This window comes from Monodon monoceros, unplaced genomic scaffold, assembly GCF_005190385.1.
Source record: "Monodon monoceros isolate NGI ecotype Baffin Bay Population unplaced genomic scaffold, NGI_Narwhal_1 Super_Scaffold_2, whole genome shotgun sequence".
Taxonomy (NCBI): Eukaryota; Metazoa; Chordata; class Mammalia; order Artiodactyla; family Monodontidae; genus Monodon; species Monodon monoceros.
Window position 1 is genome coordinate 96,203,175 of NW_021703776.1, and position 14,970 is coordinate 96,218,144.

At 35.7% G+C, this 14,970-nt stretch overlaps 1 protein-coding gene across 1 annotated transcript in view; it reads left to right on the top strand.

Moving 5' to 3' along the window:
• CNTNAP2 (contactin associated protein like 2) overlaps positions 1–14,970 on the top strand; it is a 2,079,227-nt gene that overhangs the window by 661,017 nt on the left and 1,403,240 nt on the right. The window contains exon 4 of the mRNA XM_029233017.1: positions 11,149–11,342. Coding sequence (XP_029088850.1) covers positions 11,149–11,342 — 194 coding nt within the window. The remainder of the gene's footprint in view (positions 1–11,148; positions 11,343–14,970) is intronic.

Genomic DNA, 14,970 nt, shown 5'->3' on the forward strand with positions numbered 1-14,970 from the left:
TAGAGGTCAGATATATTTGATAACCTAAAGATGCATGTTTGAGCGCTGAAGCCGTTTTTAACCTATAAACTTATCTCCTTCGCCTCCACCAAACAATTTTTTGCGAGCTGCACAGAGAACAGTTTTTACTTTTCTTATCACAAAGAATAACATCTTGGGAATGATGACATTTTCTGTACGATGCCAGCGAATGTGCATTTGACCGGTTGGCAAATCGTTTCTAATTAATCATGTTGTTTTCAAAATTCCGTAGACTTTAATAGGAATGCTTACCAGAGATGAAGTAAACAGTAGATTTACTAACATAAAATTGACCCCTTGTCCACATGTATCAATACAAGCGTTCTTCAGCATTTCTTACAGGTGAGGATCAAATAGCAGCTTCCTAGCAGGTGCAAAGAAGAAACATGACTTCACTGACCCTGACTTTGTGGTATTTTAATTTACCTTTATTTTCTTCAAACGAGACCTCATTTCTATGCACATTAAAAGTATATTAGGTATCTGGTTTTCCCAGTAATAAAATGCTTATTCAATAAAGAATATTCTTGTACATTTTCCAAATAAATAGATTGTATCCTCAAGTATAAAAAAAGTCAAGTAAAAATAGCTTATTGAAAAATTATTTTTTAAAATTCTTAACGGCCGGCATATAGAAGTGCTCTGTAAATAATTGCTGAATGAGTGAACCAGGAGAATTATTCATAGTAAAAATGGAAATGACCAGATTCTTTTTAATAATAAAAGTTATTTATAGTCAAATGTTACTTAGCAATGGTATAAGTAACATCTCCCCTGATGTTAATAAAATAGATCAACCAAAGCTTGGATCATAACTGTTAGTTTAAAGGCAGTAAGAAATTTAAAACAACTTGATAAAAAATTCAACATAATAGTTTGTATTTCATTTCAACTTTCTTTGTAAATGAAATTAATGGACATTGAGTCTAATCTCCCTGCCTATGTAAAATTCCCCTATAAAGAAATAGTTATTATGCAGCTTTCACCTGAGTATCCCCGGTAATGGAAAGGTCACTACTTCTTGTGATAATCCATTCTACTGTTGGTGTTATTTTGATGTCTTAAAAAATTGTTACATTGAAATCTGACTATTTATAACTTTAACTTTCCTTTCCTAATACCATCACCTGAAATAACACACACAAAGAGTCTGTTTTCTCCCAGTGATAGTATTTCCAGGACATTTAAAAAATAAGATCATACATCATTTACACTATTTGGTAAGTAAATTTAAAAATTATGGTCATATTATGGTTCAAGATTTTCTAATCAAATGTAATTCTTATTTTTCATTAGACTTGTGTACAAGTTTCACTTTTACATCCTGGCCCAGGCTTACCTCCTGTGAAGATTTACTCTTTGTGATGAGAATGGAAATTGCTCTGTGTCTTCTATTTAGAACAGAAAGCTGATCAAACTTAATTTTGGGTTCACATTAGTTTCAACTCCTATCTAGCCTTAATGCAGTTTATGCGGCTGTACAGTTCTTATGTGTAGGTTTAATTTTTCTTCTCTCATACAGCACAATCCTAAGGTAAAAATTGACATTTTCAGAAACATATTGATATTCTTAAATCAGAGATCTTAATATATAATTGACCTATAAAATTCCCTGAAAATATTTTATATTTTTGAAAAGTACATGAAACCAAACTTGCCCTGCAGTGTCTATTTCTTGCAGCTGAGATACAGCCTCTGAAGTGATGAATATGTAAACAGAGGCCTAATAGATGCATTTGCTTTTAATCTTTCCTAATTGCAAGAAATTTACTGATTCTAATGATGCAATTCATATCTGGATATTTTCAACGTTGTAAAGAGACGTCCCTGCAAATTTTCTTAGTGTAGTATGCTGGACGCTTGAAGGAACAATCATATTTAATAAGGAAACTTGTTGTTCTCCCAGCAAAGTATTTGTTTCAGATTTCTTAAAATCAGTTTGATATTCAATTTTCTTTTTTTTTTTTTTTTAAATTTTTGGCTGTGTTGTGTCTTCGTTGCTGCACATGGGCTTTCTCTAGTTGCGGCGAGCGAGGGCTACTCTTCGTTGCGGCGCGCGGGCTTCTCATTGTGGTGGCTTCTCTAGTTGCGGAGCACGGGCTCTAGGCATGCGGGCTTCAGTGGTTGTGGCTCGCGGGCTCTAGAGCGCAGGCTCAGTAGTTGTAGCGCACGAGCTTAGTTGCTCTGCGGCATGTGGGATCTTCCCGGACCAGGGCTCGAACCCATGTCCCCTGAATTGGCAGGCGGATTCTTAACTGTGCCACCAGGGAAGTCCCCAGTTTTCTTCCTTGGTCAAATTCCAAAATGAAAAGAATTTATGGTATAATGAGTAATCTGCGGACAGACAAATATAATTGAGAGTATTGAGTTAAAAGGTAAAATCTTCATTTAGTTTAAGCAAAATATTAATTTCAAGAAGATGAGTTAAAAGTAAATAATTTTTATACATAAAGCATATATACTTTTGGAATGTCTTGTGTTGTTACATCACTGGGGAACTTTACATCTCTAGTCTTTTAGATAGTAGAAGTTGGAAATTAAGTTATTCCTTCCTTTTCTGTTACAAAGCATAAGCGTCTTTGGTCCCTTCAAAGCAATATTGTAAGATTAAGTCCTCTTAGCATTGTAGGTACTCTCTTTGAACATTCTTAGTTTTTTAATTTTTTGAAAATGTCAAGCCCATGAGGTTGAGCACCTTTTAGATGTTTTATAGCCTATTGTCCTTTTCTGTGAACTGCCTGTTAAGGTTCCTTGCCCATGTTTAAAATTGGGTTGTCTGAATGTGTCTTATTGATTTGTGGGACTTGTCTATACACTTTGGATATGAGCATTTTCCTTGTTATATGTTTGGAAATACCTTCCCCCAATCCATGTTAGCCATTTCACCCTCTTATTAATGTCTTTTGATAATAATCTCTAATTTTAACATAACCCAATTTATCCATCTTTTCCTATATAGCTAGTGCTTTTGAGTCCTGTTTAAGAAATCTTTCCCAACCCCAAGAATATAATGTTATTCTCTTAATTCATCTTCTACAAGCTTCAGTGTTCTACTTTTCACAATTAAATCTAAACATTTTTAGCTTGATCTCAGTATAGTATGAGGCAGGCCTACATTTCCCTTTTTTTCATGTGGATATCCAGTTGACCCTGAATATAGTATTGAAAAAATACCTTCTTTCTCTATTTTCCTATGCTACCTTTGTCACAAATTAAGTGCTGATATACACATGTATACATGTAGTTTTGTTTCAGGGATCTATATTTTGTTTATTTGCCCTATTTGTCTATCCTTGCTCGCATAAAATTTTGTCTTAATGTACAGTAGTTTTATAATAAGTCTTGGTATCAACAGAATGAAGGTAGTTATCAAGAAAATGCAAAGTAAACCTGCAATGAGCCAGAATGTCTAAACTAAATTTAAGACACAACAACAACAAAAAAGAAGGCTAACTATGCCAAGTTTTGGCAAAGATGTGGAACAGCAGAAACACTTGTGACACTACTGGAGTGCATTGGGCAAGGGGGATAAAAATCAGTTCAACTACTTTGGAAAATTGTTAGCAAAATAGACTCAATTTTAAAAATACAAACATTTTTGGACACATAATTCCACTCCTGGGCATATACCCAACAGAAAAGCACAAAGAGGTGCTGAAAAACATGAACACAAATGTTGATGGCTGTATTATTATTCATAACAGCTCCAAACTGGAGATATACGCATGTTCAACACTACCCTAGAGTAGTGGATCAATAAAGAGCAGTACATTACACAATGTAGTATTAGGCAGCAAAGAAAATGAAGAGTCTACTGCTAAACACAATGCCATGGATGAATCTCTGGGGCAGTTCAGTGGGGAGGAGAGAGGTGACCATGTTCGGAAAAGGACACAATGAGAACGTCTGTGTCGCTGGCAATGGTCTCCTTATAGATCTGGGTGGTGATTATATGGTTATGTTCATTTTGTGATAATTCCTAATACTAGATGCTTGTGATTTCTTTTTCTATTTATGTGTAAAGCCTTAATTAAAATGTATCAAAATGTTTGAATGCAGTACTGCAAATATAGTATCATAGTTAGATGCCATAATTTTAACACTGCATTACCCATAAAGTAAATTAAGTTTGCATAATTATTTCTAAGCATTATGCACCTTAATAATGAAGTTGATAATGCATTTGTTCAAAATGGGCATTTTAGGTTATCATTGACGTTAAAACAAATTTTGCTAGGAGAAGCTCAGATTTCCAGCCGGTCAAACATTTAACATCATAATCCAGCTAGTTACCGTATTAGGTCTCTTTTCCAGCTTTATGTAACTGACAAATTTCATGAGCATGTCTTCCATGTCTTAGATAATAAAAATATTAAAAATGACAGTATACAGAACGAAAGCCTGTGGCATACCATTAGGACCTAGCTTCAAGTTGACACAGTCCTTAATCAACATATTTGGGGCATAATTATTAACCATTTTTGAACTTACCTAAAACTGCTATGTCCCAGACCACATTTTACTTTTTTATACTTATCAGAGATATTGCCAAATGCTTTGCTAAAGTTAACTTGGAGGTACAGTGATGAAATTTACTGTCTCCTATTTAAAAAAAAATGTGATCAAAGCAGGAAATCCTTATAACCCACCAACACCACCCTCAGTATCACCAACCCCCAGACCATTTCCCTTTTATTTTAAATGTTCATAATCCACACACTTGATTTTGAAGAAGAGCCTTCTTGTTTATTGTTTTTCTACGTCCTTTGTTTTGAAATTTTATGTTGTTTGTTTTTTGGAGGGGGTGTTATTGTTTTTTGTTTGTTTTTAGCTACCTTTACTTTTCTGGCAGCTCCTTTGATAAATATTCAAGGAAGCTAATGTTACATTTATGAGTAAAACCAGTCCTTTGAGATATAATCTGAATGTTTCAAAAAGTTAAAGCAGCTATGCTTCTCTCCTTATGTCCTAATTTGTCTCTGGAGGTAATTTCCTATACTCTGATAAAATCACATCTTTTTTCTTCTATTTTGTTTCAAAATTAACTTTTACACTCTTTTATTTTAGAATTATTAGTTTATTCCATGTTTTAGGAATGATGGTGGCATGGCCGTTTTCCCTTCTCTAGCTCATGACAGACATTAATTAACGGCCATGGCTCTCTTTTCTGGCTACTTCCAATCAACAAGTGTCTATACTTGGTTGAAGCATATTTATCCTACTTCAGATAGAACTCATAATGCTATCTGGCCTGCAAGTCTCCTTTTCAATTTATTCTTTTCATCTGATACATATTTCTCAACCAGTCATTAAAGGTAGTTCTACCCTTAATTGAATGTTTTTCTACCTTTTTCTGTTAAATTAGAATCGAGGCTTGTATTCTCTGGTGGTGTTATAACCATCTGCTTCGGCATCAGGTTTATACAGGAGCCATTTATCACTGGAAAAGAAACTCCAGGTCCTCTCTTGAACCACACACAAAGTTTCTCTTTGCTCTCAGAGGTTCTAATTTACAAATTACAAAGCGGAAATGTCTATCACAATTATAAGCTATCCCTGAGTTTAGAGTGTTGGTTTCATCCATTTCTCCAAGTTCTCTATTATAATTCTTTGCTCAAGTAACCCCATTTGGGTGGGCATCCAGCATGCAAACACTAGTATCTTTATAGTTCACACACACTCACCCGCACACATGCACACACACATATATGGAGGGAGAGAAATGTGTGTATGTGAGAGAGAGGAAAAAAAGAGAGAGAGAAAGAGAGGGAGGGGTGGAGGGAGGTGAAAGGGGAGAGGGAGAGAGAGAGAAAGAGGAAGAAAAAGGGGGTGAAGGAACAGCCTCCTAGTGTTTAGGGAATAGTAGGTGTTCTATGTAAGTACGTATCTTTCAAGTCACTGTAACAATTTATTAGTTATCTAATTTGGTTCTATTATTTCTAGATAAGAGTTATTCTTAGATAATCTTAGAAGCTAAGAGTTTATGAATGTTCAGTATCTCCACCTCCTTTACCTCCTCTTCTACTTTCCACTCAAAGCTCAAAGCTCAAAGGTAGTTAGTTCCTTTGAGCTACCACAATATTCACTGGGAACACTTTTGCCCTCTTTCTTAATACTCTCCATGATATATTGGGGGAGCCCTTCTTCTCTCTTATATACCATTTCCTGAGGTTTTTGTCATGAAAGAGGTATCATTCTTAATCCTTGGATCAATAGAGGTTACCCATGTCACAAGCCAAATGAACAAAGTAATCAACTTCCCCAAATTAAATTGCTAGAGAGATCAAAGAGAAACAAGAAACTTCTCATCCATCTTTTCACCATGTTCCTTATGAAAGCCTGACATTTGCCCTCTCCTTGAGGCTAATCACTATTCTCTCCACATATCTTTCTGCTAAAGAATTAGTTTTGACTTACATTTTCATTGCTTTTAGATTTTTTGCTTCCCTTAAAGTTGACAATAAATTCATTTTTTATAGTAATGAGATAAATGGGATTAAGTAGCTGTATGTTAATTGCTTCCTTATTGAAAAATTGTAACGTAGCAAAAAATGGGTAACTTAAGAAAATTTATTCTGGATTCTTTTTTTTTTTTTGGAAAAACTAGTTAGGGGAAATATTCTAAATTTCATCAATCAAATGCACATATTTTTCTCATTTTATTCACCGTAATATTTGCTTGTTTACTTCAATGACCAAGTCACCTTTTTAATAATGCACAGATAGAACTTTATGTGCAGTTGGGTATAGAATTTTGCCAAAGTTTGGAATTATATATCTAACAGATAAGAAAATGTATTTATGATCTCTTGATGGCTAGGTATATTGTCCATCTATGGCTTCTCCAAAATTTTACAGAATTCTCGGTAAAATAGACATGTGGATGATATATGAATATTGGAAATATTAGATGCTACAATAGGAAAAAAAACAGCATAAAAATAACAAAGTACAAAGCAGGGGCAACTAACCCATATTGTTAGTGAGCAGATTATAAGGAAAGTGGCTCCAAGAAAATATTGTGAACTGGATTTCCCAGGATACAAATTCTGAAATGGAGGAGAGCATGTAGGAAATTTTTTAGGGAGTACCTTCAGGATGAAAACCTGTGGAAGAGAAGGGAAGGAAGCAGAAATAGGCAGAGGAAGTAGTTGAGATGCAATGCAATCTCAGTGGAAGGTTCAACTAATTCCTCAGGGACCTCTGAGACTGTAGTGACCCTTAGGAGTTTTCCCAAGTTGGGGCAAGGGTACTGGCCCTTTATAGCCCCTGGTTGGCCCATCCTTGCATCTGTACAGACCTAGGAAGGGATGTGACCTTGTGTAAAATGCCTCTTTTTTTTACGAAGGAAATTCCTCAAGGGGAATTACAGCTAACTACTGTGTTCTGACAGCGCTCTAAATATCTGAAAGAATAAGTCCCAGTCATAAAGGAGAGCCAAAACGGCATATCACGGCATCCACTGCAGTGGTGATGTTTGGAGTGAACTTGCTGAACCTTGAAGGAAAAATAATAATTCCCCAGGATAAGTTGAGGGAGGATTTGTGTAGGTATAGAGGGCATGTTCCAGGCATGTCTTTTGTGTGTGAAGGCGTGGGCCATTTATTTCTGGAGGCAATGAGGATCAATTGAAAAATATTGGTCTGGGAGTAAATATGATTCATTTGTATTTTAGAAACATCATTCTTGTAGAAGTGTGGTTTGAAGAAATAGGAGAATGAAGACTGAGAAAGTAGTTATGAGGTAGTCATACACACTTTCTATAGAAAGCATGTATGTAGACTAAATATATACACACACATTATATACATAAATCTTTTAAAGATGTTTTGGAAGTATAATTTAGATATAGTAAAATGCACAGATTTTTAAATGTCCTCTCTTTTCAGAAGTTGATCTTGGGCAGAGGTTGACACATTACAACCCTCCAGCCAACCCCCTGTCTTTATTAATAAGGTTTTATTGGAACTCAGCCACACTCTTGTTTCTGGATCTTCTATGGCTGCTTCATGCTACAACAGCAGAGTTTAGTAGTTATGAGAGAGGTAGCATGGTCTGCAAAGCCTAAAATACTCAGTGTTTAACCCCTTACAGAAAACGTTTGCAAACCCTTGATCTAGGGTTTAATGCTTCAGATAATACTGTATCACTTCAAATGTAGCATAAGGAACTCAGTGCGGTATATTTATTTCTTGCTTCCTACCCTTTGTGCTATTGTAGTCATACATTTTACTTCTACATCTGTTATAAACCCTCTAATTCACTGTTACTATTTTTGTTCTAAACACTCAATTATCTTCTACAGAAATTTTAAAACATGAACAAATATTTTATATTTAGTGACATGTTTACCATTTTCAGCATTTATTTCTTCATGTGGATGTGAATTTCCGTATGGCCAATTTTCCTTGAAGCTAAAATTTTGCATTTCTTATACAGCATACCTATTGATGATGAATTCTCTCAGCATTTGTCCTAAACATCATTATGTTACTTTCATGTTTAAAGGATATTTTTGCTGGATGTAGATTTTACATTGACACTTTCTTTTTCTTCTCATCATTTCAGGTATGTTGTTCCCTTGTTCACTGGCTTGCATTGCTATTGTTGAGATGTTATTGCCCTCTGAACAGTTTTAAGATTTTCTCTTTGACATTGTTTTTTTATCAGTTCTTTATGATGTGCGACATTGTTTTTTTTATCAGTTCTTTATGACGTGCCTTGGTGTGTTTTTCTTTGTATTTACCCTGCTTGGCGTTCAATGAATTTCTCAGATATTTGGGTTCATATTTTTCAACTATTATTTCTTCAGATGTATCTTTTTCTGCCTCAGTCTCTACCCTTTCTGCTTTTCTTACCCCATTTGCATGATTGGTAAGATATTTAATGTTATCCTACAGGTTACTGAAGTATTGTTCATTTTTAAGCCTTTTTACCCTGTCTGAGCTTTGGTTTGAAGGGTTTGTATGGACCTGTATTTAAGTATACTAATGTTTTCTTCTCAGTTTTCTAATTTGCTGGTAAGCCCATCCAGTAAATGTTTTGTTTTCAGGTATAATTTTTAGTTCAAAAATTTCCATTTTGCTCTCTTTTGTTGTTTCTTTTCCCCATTAAGGTTTCATATTTGTTTCATCAGTATCTATATGTTCTTGTTCAAATATGGAACAAATTTATAATCTCTGTTTTAAGGTCCTGATCTGCTCATTTCATCATCTATCATTTTTCTGTCTATTTCTATTGACCGACTTTTCTCTGGTTATGAGTCACATTTTACTGCTTCCCCAAATAACTAATATTTTAGAAAAATTTGTACTGGACATTATGGATTCTATTTTGTTGAGTTTCTTTCCTGTTTTCATGAAAGTTTCATGAAAAGTAAACTCTCATGGTCTTCCTTAATGGAGTGTTGAGTTTCATTCAACTGAGGAGTTAATTTATTTGTGGGTCAGATTGATCTTTTTTCATGCTTGTTACCAACCTTTGTTCAGATGTGTCCACAGTAGGATTAGAATTAGAATCCTTATTTAGGATTAAATTACTCTACTCCCTTTCTGAGGTCTCTACTGAATGCCTAGGTTTGTTCAAGTTCTCTCAATCTTGTCCAGTCTGAAATCAGCCTCTGACTGTGGTTCACTTCAGATCTCCCCTTACCTGGTCTAGTGGAGTCTTGGTCTGCAAATACACAACTTAGTATTCATTCAGAGTCTGAACTGCTGAGACTCATTGGTGACCCTATGTACATTTCCAGAGCCCCTTCTCTGCACAGCTGCCCCCTGCCTGGTACTCTGTCCTATAAATGCCAGGTTCCTCAGGAGCTTGGATTCTGCTCTGTCTCCATCTCAGTGATGCTGCTGTACCTGTTTGGAATAGTCTTCCATGTGCCATGATCTGGAAAGTGAACCAGGCAGAAAGCCAGGAAGCTGGCAGGGCTCACCTCATTTGTTTATCTTCTCTCATGGATCAGGGTCCAATACTCTCTGTTGTCCAATCCCTTAAAAGGGGAATTGGATACATTTTGTCAGTTTTGTAATTTTTTTGTGCTGGGAGAGCTATGCTGTCATGGCTGAAAGCAGAAATAAGCCATATAAACATGATGAAATGAATGATATATCAGTGATGATTTACAAAATGATCTTTATTAGCATACTCCTCATAAAATAAATTATTTTATTGTCAGCATTTAAATTCCTTATTTGAAAAGTGATGCACATGTTTTGATCTACTGTATATTGGATAATTTGTTGAATATTTTTCTATTATTTACTCCCATTAGTAACCAAACTTACTCAAAAAATTATATCGCCTCTTAGCACTAAGCATTATGCCATATTTTCTGTAATGTATTTATGTACAACCATAATTATTTTACATAGTGCTATAAATTAGGACTCTTTTTGTTCTATCTATGTTAGTGTTATTTTTCTAATAAATGTTTTTTGCATTCTTACTATTTGCCAGTCACTTATTTTATTTTACCAAAAGAAGTTTCACTTCATTTAGTGACTCAAATTATTTTCCTAGAAATGTGTTTATCTAGAGTCATCGGTTGTCTACCTCTTAAGTGTTAGTAAATGTATTGCCTGATTTACTATATATCTTCGTTCTCAGGAGTCCAAGGGCTTAATGCAATATTAGGTCTCATCTTGAGAACTATACTAGCATTCTTTGAACTCTGAACTTTCTAAAGTAAAATATATTGTAGAGTTGTGTATAATGGCTTTTTGTTTCATTTATGGTCTACTAAAAGATAAACCCTTACACGAGGAAATAATAGATTGTTACATATCTTTTCCTGGTGACTTTTAGTTGAAGAATTCATGGTAAATTGATCAACCCTCAGCCAATTAGACTTTGACATGTACTAATAAGACCTAATCGAGGAATTATGAAGACATTTGCTCAGGAGAAAATGAGCACATAATTACACCATAAGGAGGCTAGAGTATCAATGTTACCCAGCTTTAAGAATATTAGTTGAAGTCCCAGTGGCATCTAAAGGACACTTCCTAATGTATCTGTGAAATATGGTACTACCAAGGCAATTAAAAGATGCAGAATGATCCATTGTCAATTGTAGAATTTCAACATTAAATACCTATTTCACCCTCTTGTCTCTACCTTATTCAGGTGCTGGGGGATGGTCTCCATCAGACAGTGACCATTATCAATGGCTTCAGGTTGACTTTGGCAATCGAAAGCAGATCAGTGCCATAGCAACCCAAGGAAGATACAGCAGCTCAGACTGGGTGACCCAATACCGCATGCTCTACAGCGACACAGGGAGAAATTGGAAACCCTACCATCAAGATGGGAATATCTGGGTGAGTCATTGTCAGAAAGGCAAAGACATAGAATTGAGTTGCAGATATTTGAAAATGGTAGCAGACTCCCGTGTGTGCTAGGGCTGGGGAGCAGCTACCCGGCTCCTCCCAGCCCTGGTGCAGCCTGGGGAAAGGCTTGGGAGTAGCCTGGTTGGAGGTTCATCTTGCTATTTTTGTTTCTTTGTGTTTATGTCCTCCGGTACTTGCTGAGAGAGAAAAGACATGTGAGCAAAGCAAAAGAAGGTGGGAAAATGAATCCAATCCCCAATATGCCCTACCCTGCCCCACCCCGTGCCTTTCCTTAGTGGTGTAAAACCCTTATATTGTAAAGTCAATGTGTCCCCTCCCCCAACCTCTGGTGTATTTCACAGAAAACAAAATCACCCGATAAAACTGTGTTGAAACCTGAACAAAAAAAGAAAAGTATCTGGTAAATAATGTAATGATGATAGAACATTAGAGTTCTTTAAGCACAATATTTCAAGTAACTATATTTTTGTCTGTAGAACAGATCTGCAGTGGTACACATTGTATGCAAATTCTGAACTGTGAATTAAGCAAATAGAATGAAAAAGAAATTCTCCTGACTTAGGTTTCCATTTCTTATATCTGCTCACACTTATTTGCCTCAGACTGTTTCTGTTGAAGATATTTAATTAAATCTTTAAAGGACGACAGGTAAGAAGGTCTATTGCCAACAGTGCTTAGAGGAGCTGATGGACACAGGACAGGGGGACTGTGGACTCTGAAACGGTTCACTTCCTGCTGGAAGCCAGCCCCAGTCCGGTTTTCTGTTTTGTTTCAATGAGGGCCTGTTTGGATGAAGCACCACTTCTTAGCTACCTATGAAGAGAAAAATAAGGTAGAAAAATAGTTTTCTTTTAAAGAGAAAGCAAATGAAAGACCAGCCACAGCTCTGGAACACATCAGGCACCACGATTAGCATCCCCTCCCCAGTGTTAAACGTTTTAAAATATTACTAGTCCTCACTCTGAGGTGTGTGCATTTGCCAGTATTTATCTACTGAAACCGCTGAGAAGCTATTCATTCATTCATTCATTCATTCTTGTTGATTGAAGAAAGTTTCCTTAGGCTGCAGTTTCTATTCAAGGTTTAGGGCAGCAGGTCTCAGTCTGGGCTCTCCATTGAGTCACCTGAGAAGACTTTAAAGTATATGGATACCAGGCACACCCAGACCTATTATATCAGAATCATGTAAGTAGAAGTTATATTAATGACACTGATATTTTTCGAGACAGAGATCTTCAATTTGAGTAAACTATTGAACTTATGAAGAAATAATTTAGAGGAGTGGGAGCAGTGATTTGTGGTAAGAAAAGAACATTCTCATATTATAGTCGTAGTTTAAACCCCTATTACAGATCTATAGGCACTTTATCCTTTTATTAGGAGAGAAAAATATAAAGTTTAATCCACTTACTCTTAAAATTATTTTAATTAAATTGGAAAGTTGTGTATATTCACTCAAATATTCACACCATATAAATAAATTATTCTAAAATACTAAATGTTGAGGGATCTATTTTAGTTTAATTATTTTAAAAGGCAACCATAACCAAAATCAAGTAAAACCATCAATACTAAACAAAAAGAAGGAGGAATGGGAGGAAATCCTTTTTAATTTATGTATTAGACAGAATGCTGGGGATTTTCAACCTGATCAGGGCCCACTCCTAGAGAATTTATATCTTAAAAATCCTCAAGCAATTTTTGTGAGTATGCAGAGTTTAGTGCTCCAGGCTTGGGTAAGGTGGTCATTTCCACAGCAGTATCCAGTGATCGTAACTGTCATGTGAGATAAGTTTATAATATCCTGATAATCAAAAGTACGTATGAGAGAGTAGTCCTTCAGAAGTAACTTCTATTAAGCCATGATTGTATGGCAAGAACATTTGTATATTGGGATGTGTAAATTGTAGGAAGCAAGTAGAGGAGAAAATTTCTCTTTATGGAAAGTCTTCATCTCACAATTAAGATAATTTAAAGTCTCAGGCATAATTTATAGAAAAGTGGTTTTCAACCCTGGATACACAGTGGAACCTAGAAAGCTTTAAGACATGGATGTCTGGGCCCTACCTCCAGAGATTTGGAATTAGGTGGCCTAGGCATTGAGATTTTAAAGCTCCCCACGTCATTCTAATGTGCGGTCGACATTGAGAACCATATTCTAGATTGGTTTTCAGCCTGTAGGTAAGGTGGGGATAGAGGAGATCAACTGTGAAAAACAATGGTAGAAGAGAAAAATTAGAAAGGACCTTCCTTAAAGTTGAGCAGAGAGAGAGAGACTGACCAAATGACTAACCAAACAACAGACCAAACAACTAACTGGGTGTAGATGAGTGGGGCTCAGATCACAAACTCTTCCAGGAGAGCATTCATTATTTTCTGACTCACTGTGGGTGCTAACCGAAAATGCAATTAATTGCATTTCTGCAACAGATTGCATTTCTGCAACAGAAATCTGCAAACAGATTTCTGTTTCTGTAAAGTCTTCATCCCACAGTTGAGAGAATGTCAAATCCTCTCCTATCATAATGCACTAAGGTAGTTTGTAAAGATGGCTGCTCGAAAGATCACTGCTAAAATGCAGTGATACTAGAGCTTTAGTTATCAGACACTTAGAAGTAAGGGAGGGTCCCATTCTGACTAAATACAGAGAGGTAAGTGAAAAGAACTAAGGAGGGTGACTTGGACTCTTCTGGTCTACATAAAATGCCAGTGGTTGAGTCAGGGAGACAAGGTCATTCAGCGAAAGTATCACAAGTTGTGAAGGTAGGCTACATTGACATACTGGACTCTCAGCCCTTTCTGATGGTGATAAGGGGTGTATTGCTATTGTTTTTTGCCTTTCTGGTGTTCATTTTGTCGCTTCCTTTAAAATCATGTATTTCTCATTAAAAATGAGTACATGGTGAGCAATGAATGATTATTTCTAGATGAAAATATAGTGAGCTAATTATAAAATTTTAAAAATCAAAACAAATTTGAGACACAAACTAAACACTGTAAAATATACTTAAGTGCCAATGAGCCTGCAACGTAATTTACATTACTTTAATGATCTATGATAGAAATATTTTAACCCTCACTAATCTAAAAAATAGTCCAGCACTTTGATGTATTCTAAAAGAGATAAAATTTGTTGTTTCCTAAAAGTTCTTCAGTACTTTTGAACTTATGTCTTAACATGCACTAAGAGATTAAAATTTAGCACTTACAAATCTCAACCAAAAATATACTGGGCTTAAATTTATTAAAAATGGTAATCAAATATCAAACTTTCTTTTACTCCAACTGTTTAATGTAATGTATATTGCACTTAAAAGAGTGAGAGAGAGGCATGGACATATATACACTACCAAATGTAAAATAGATAGCTAGTGGGAAGCAGCCGCATAGCACAGGGAGATCAGCTGGGTGCTCTGTGACCACCTAGAGGGGTGGGATAGGGAGGGTGGGAGGGAGATGCAAGAGGGAGGGGATATGGGGATGTATACATATAGCTGATTCACTTTGTTATACAGCAGAAACTAACACACCATTGTAAAGCAATTATACTCCAAAAAAGATGTTAGAAAAAATAAAATAAAATAAAATGAAGGCTAGT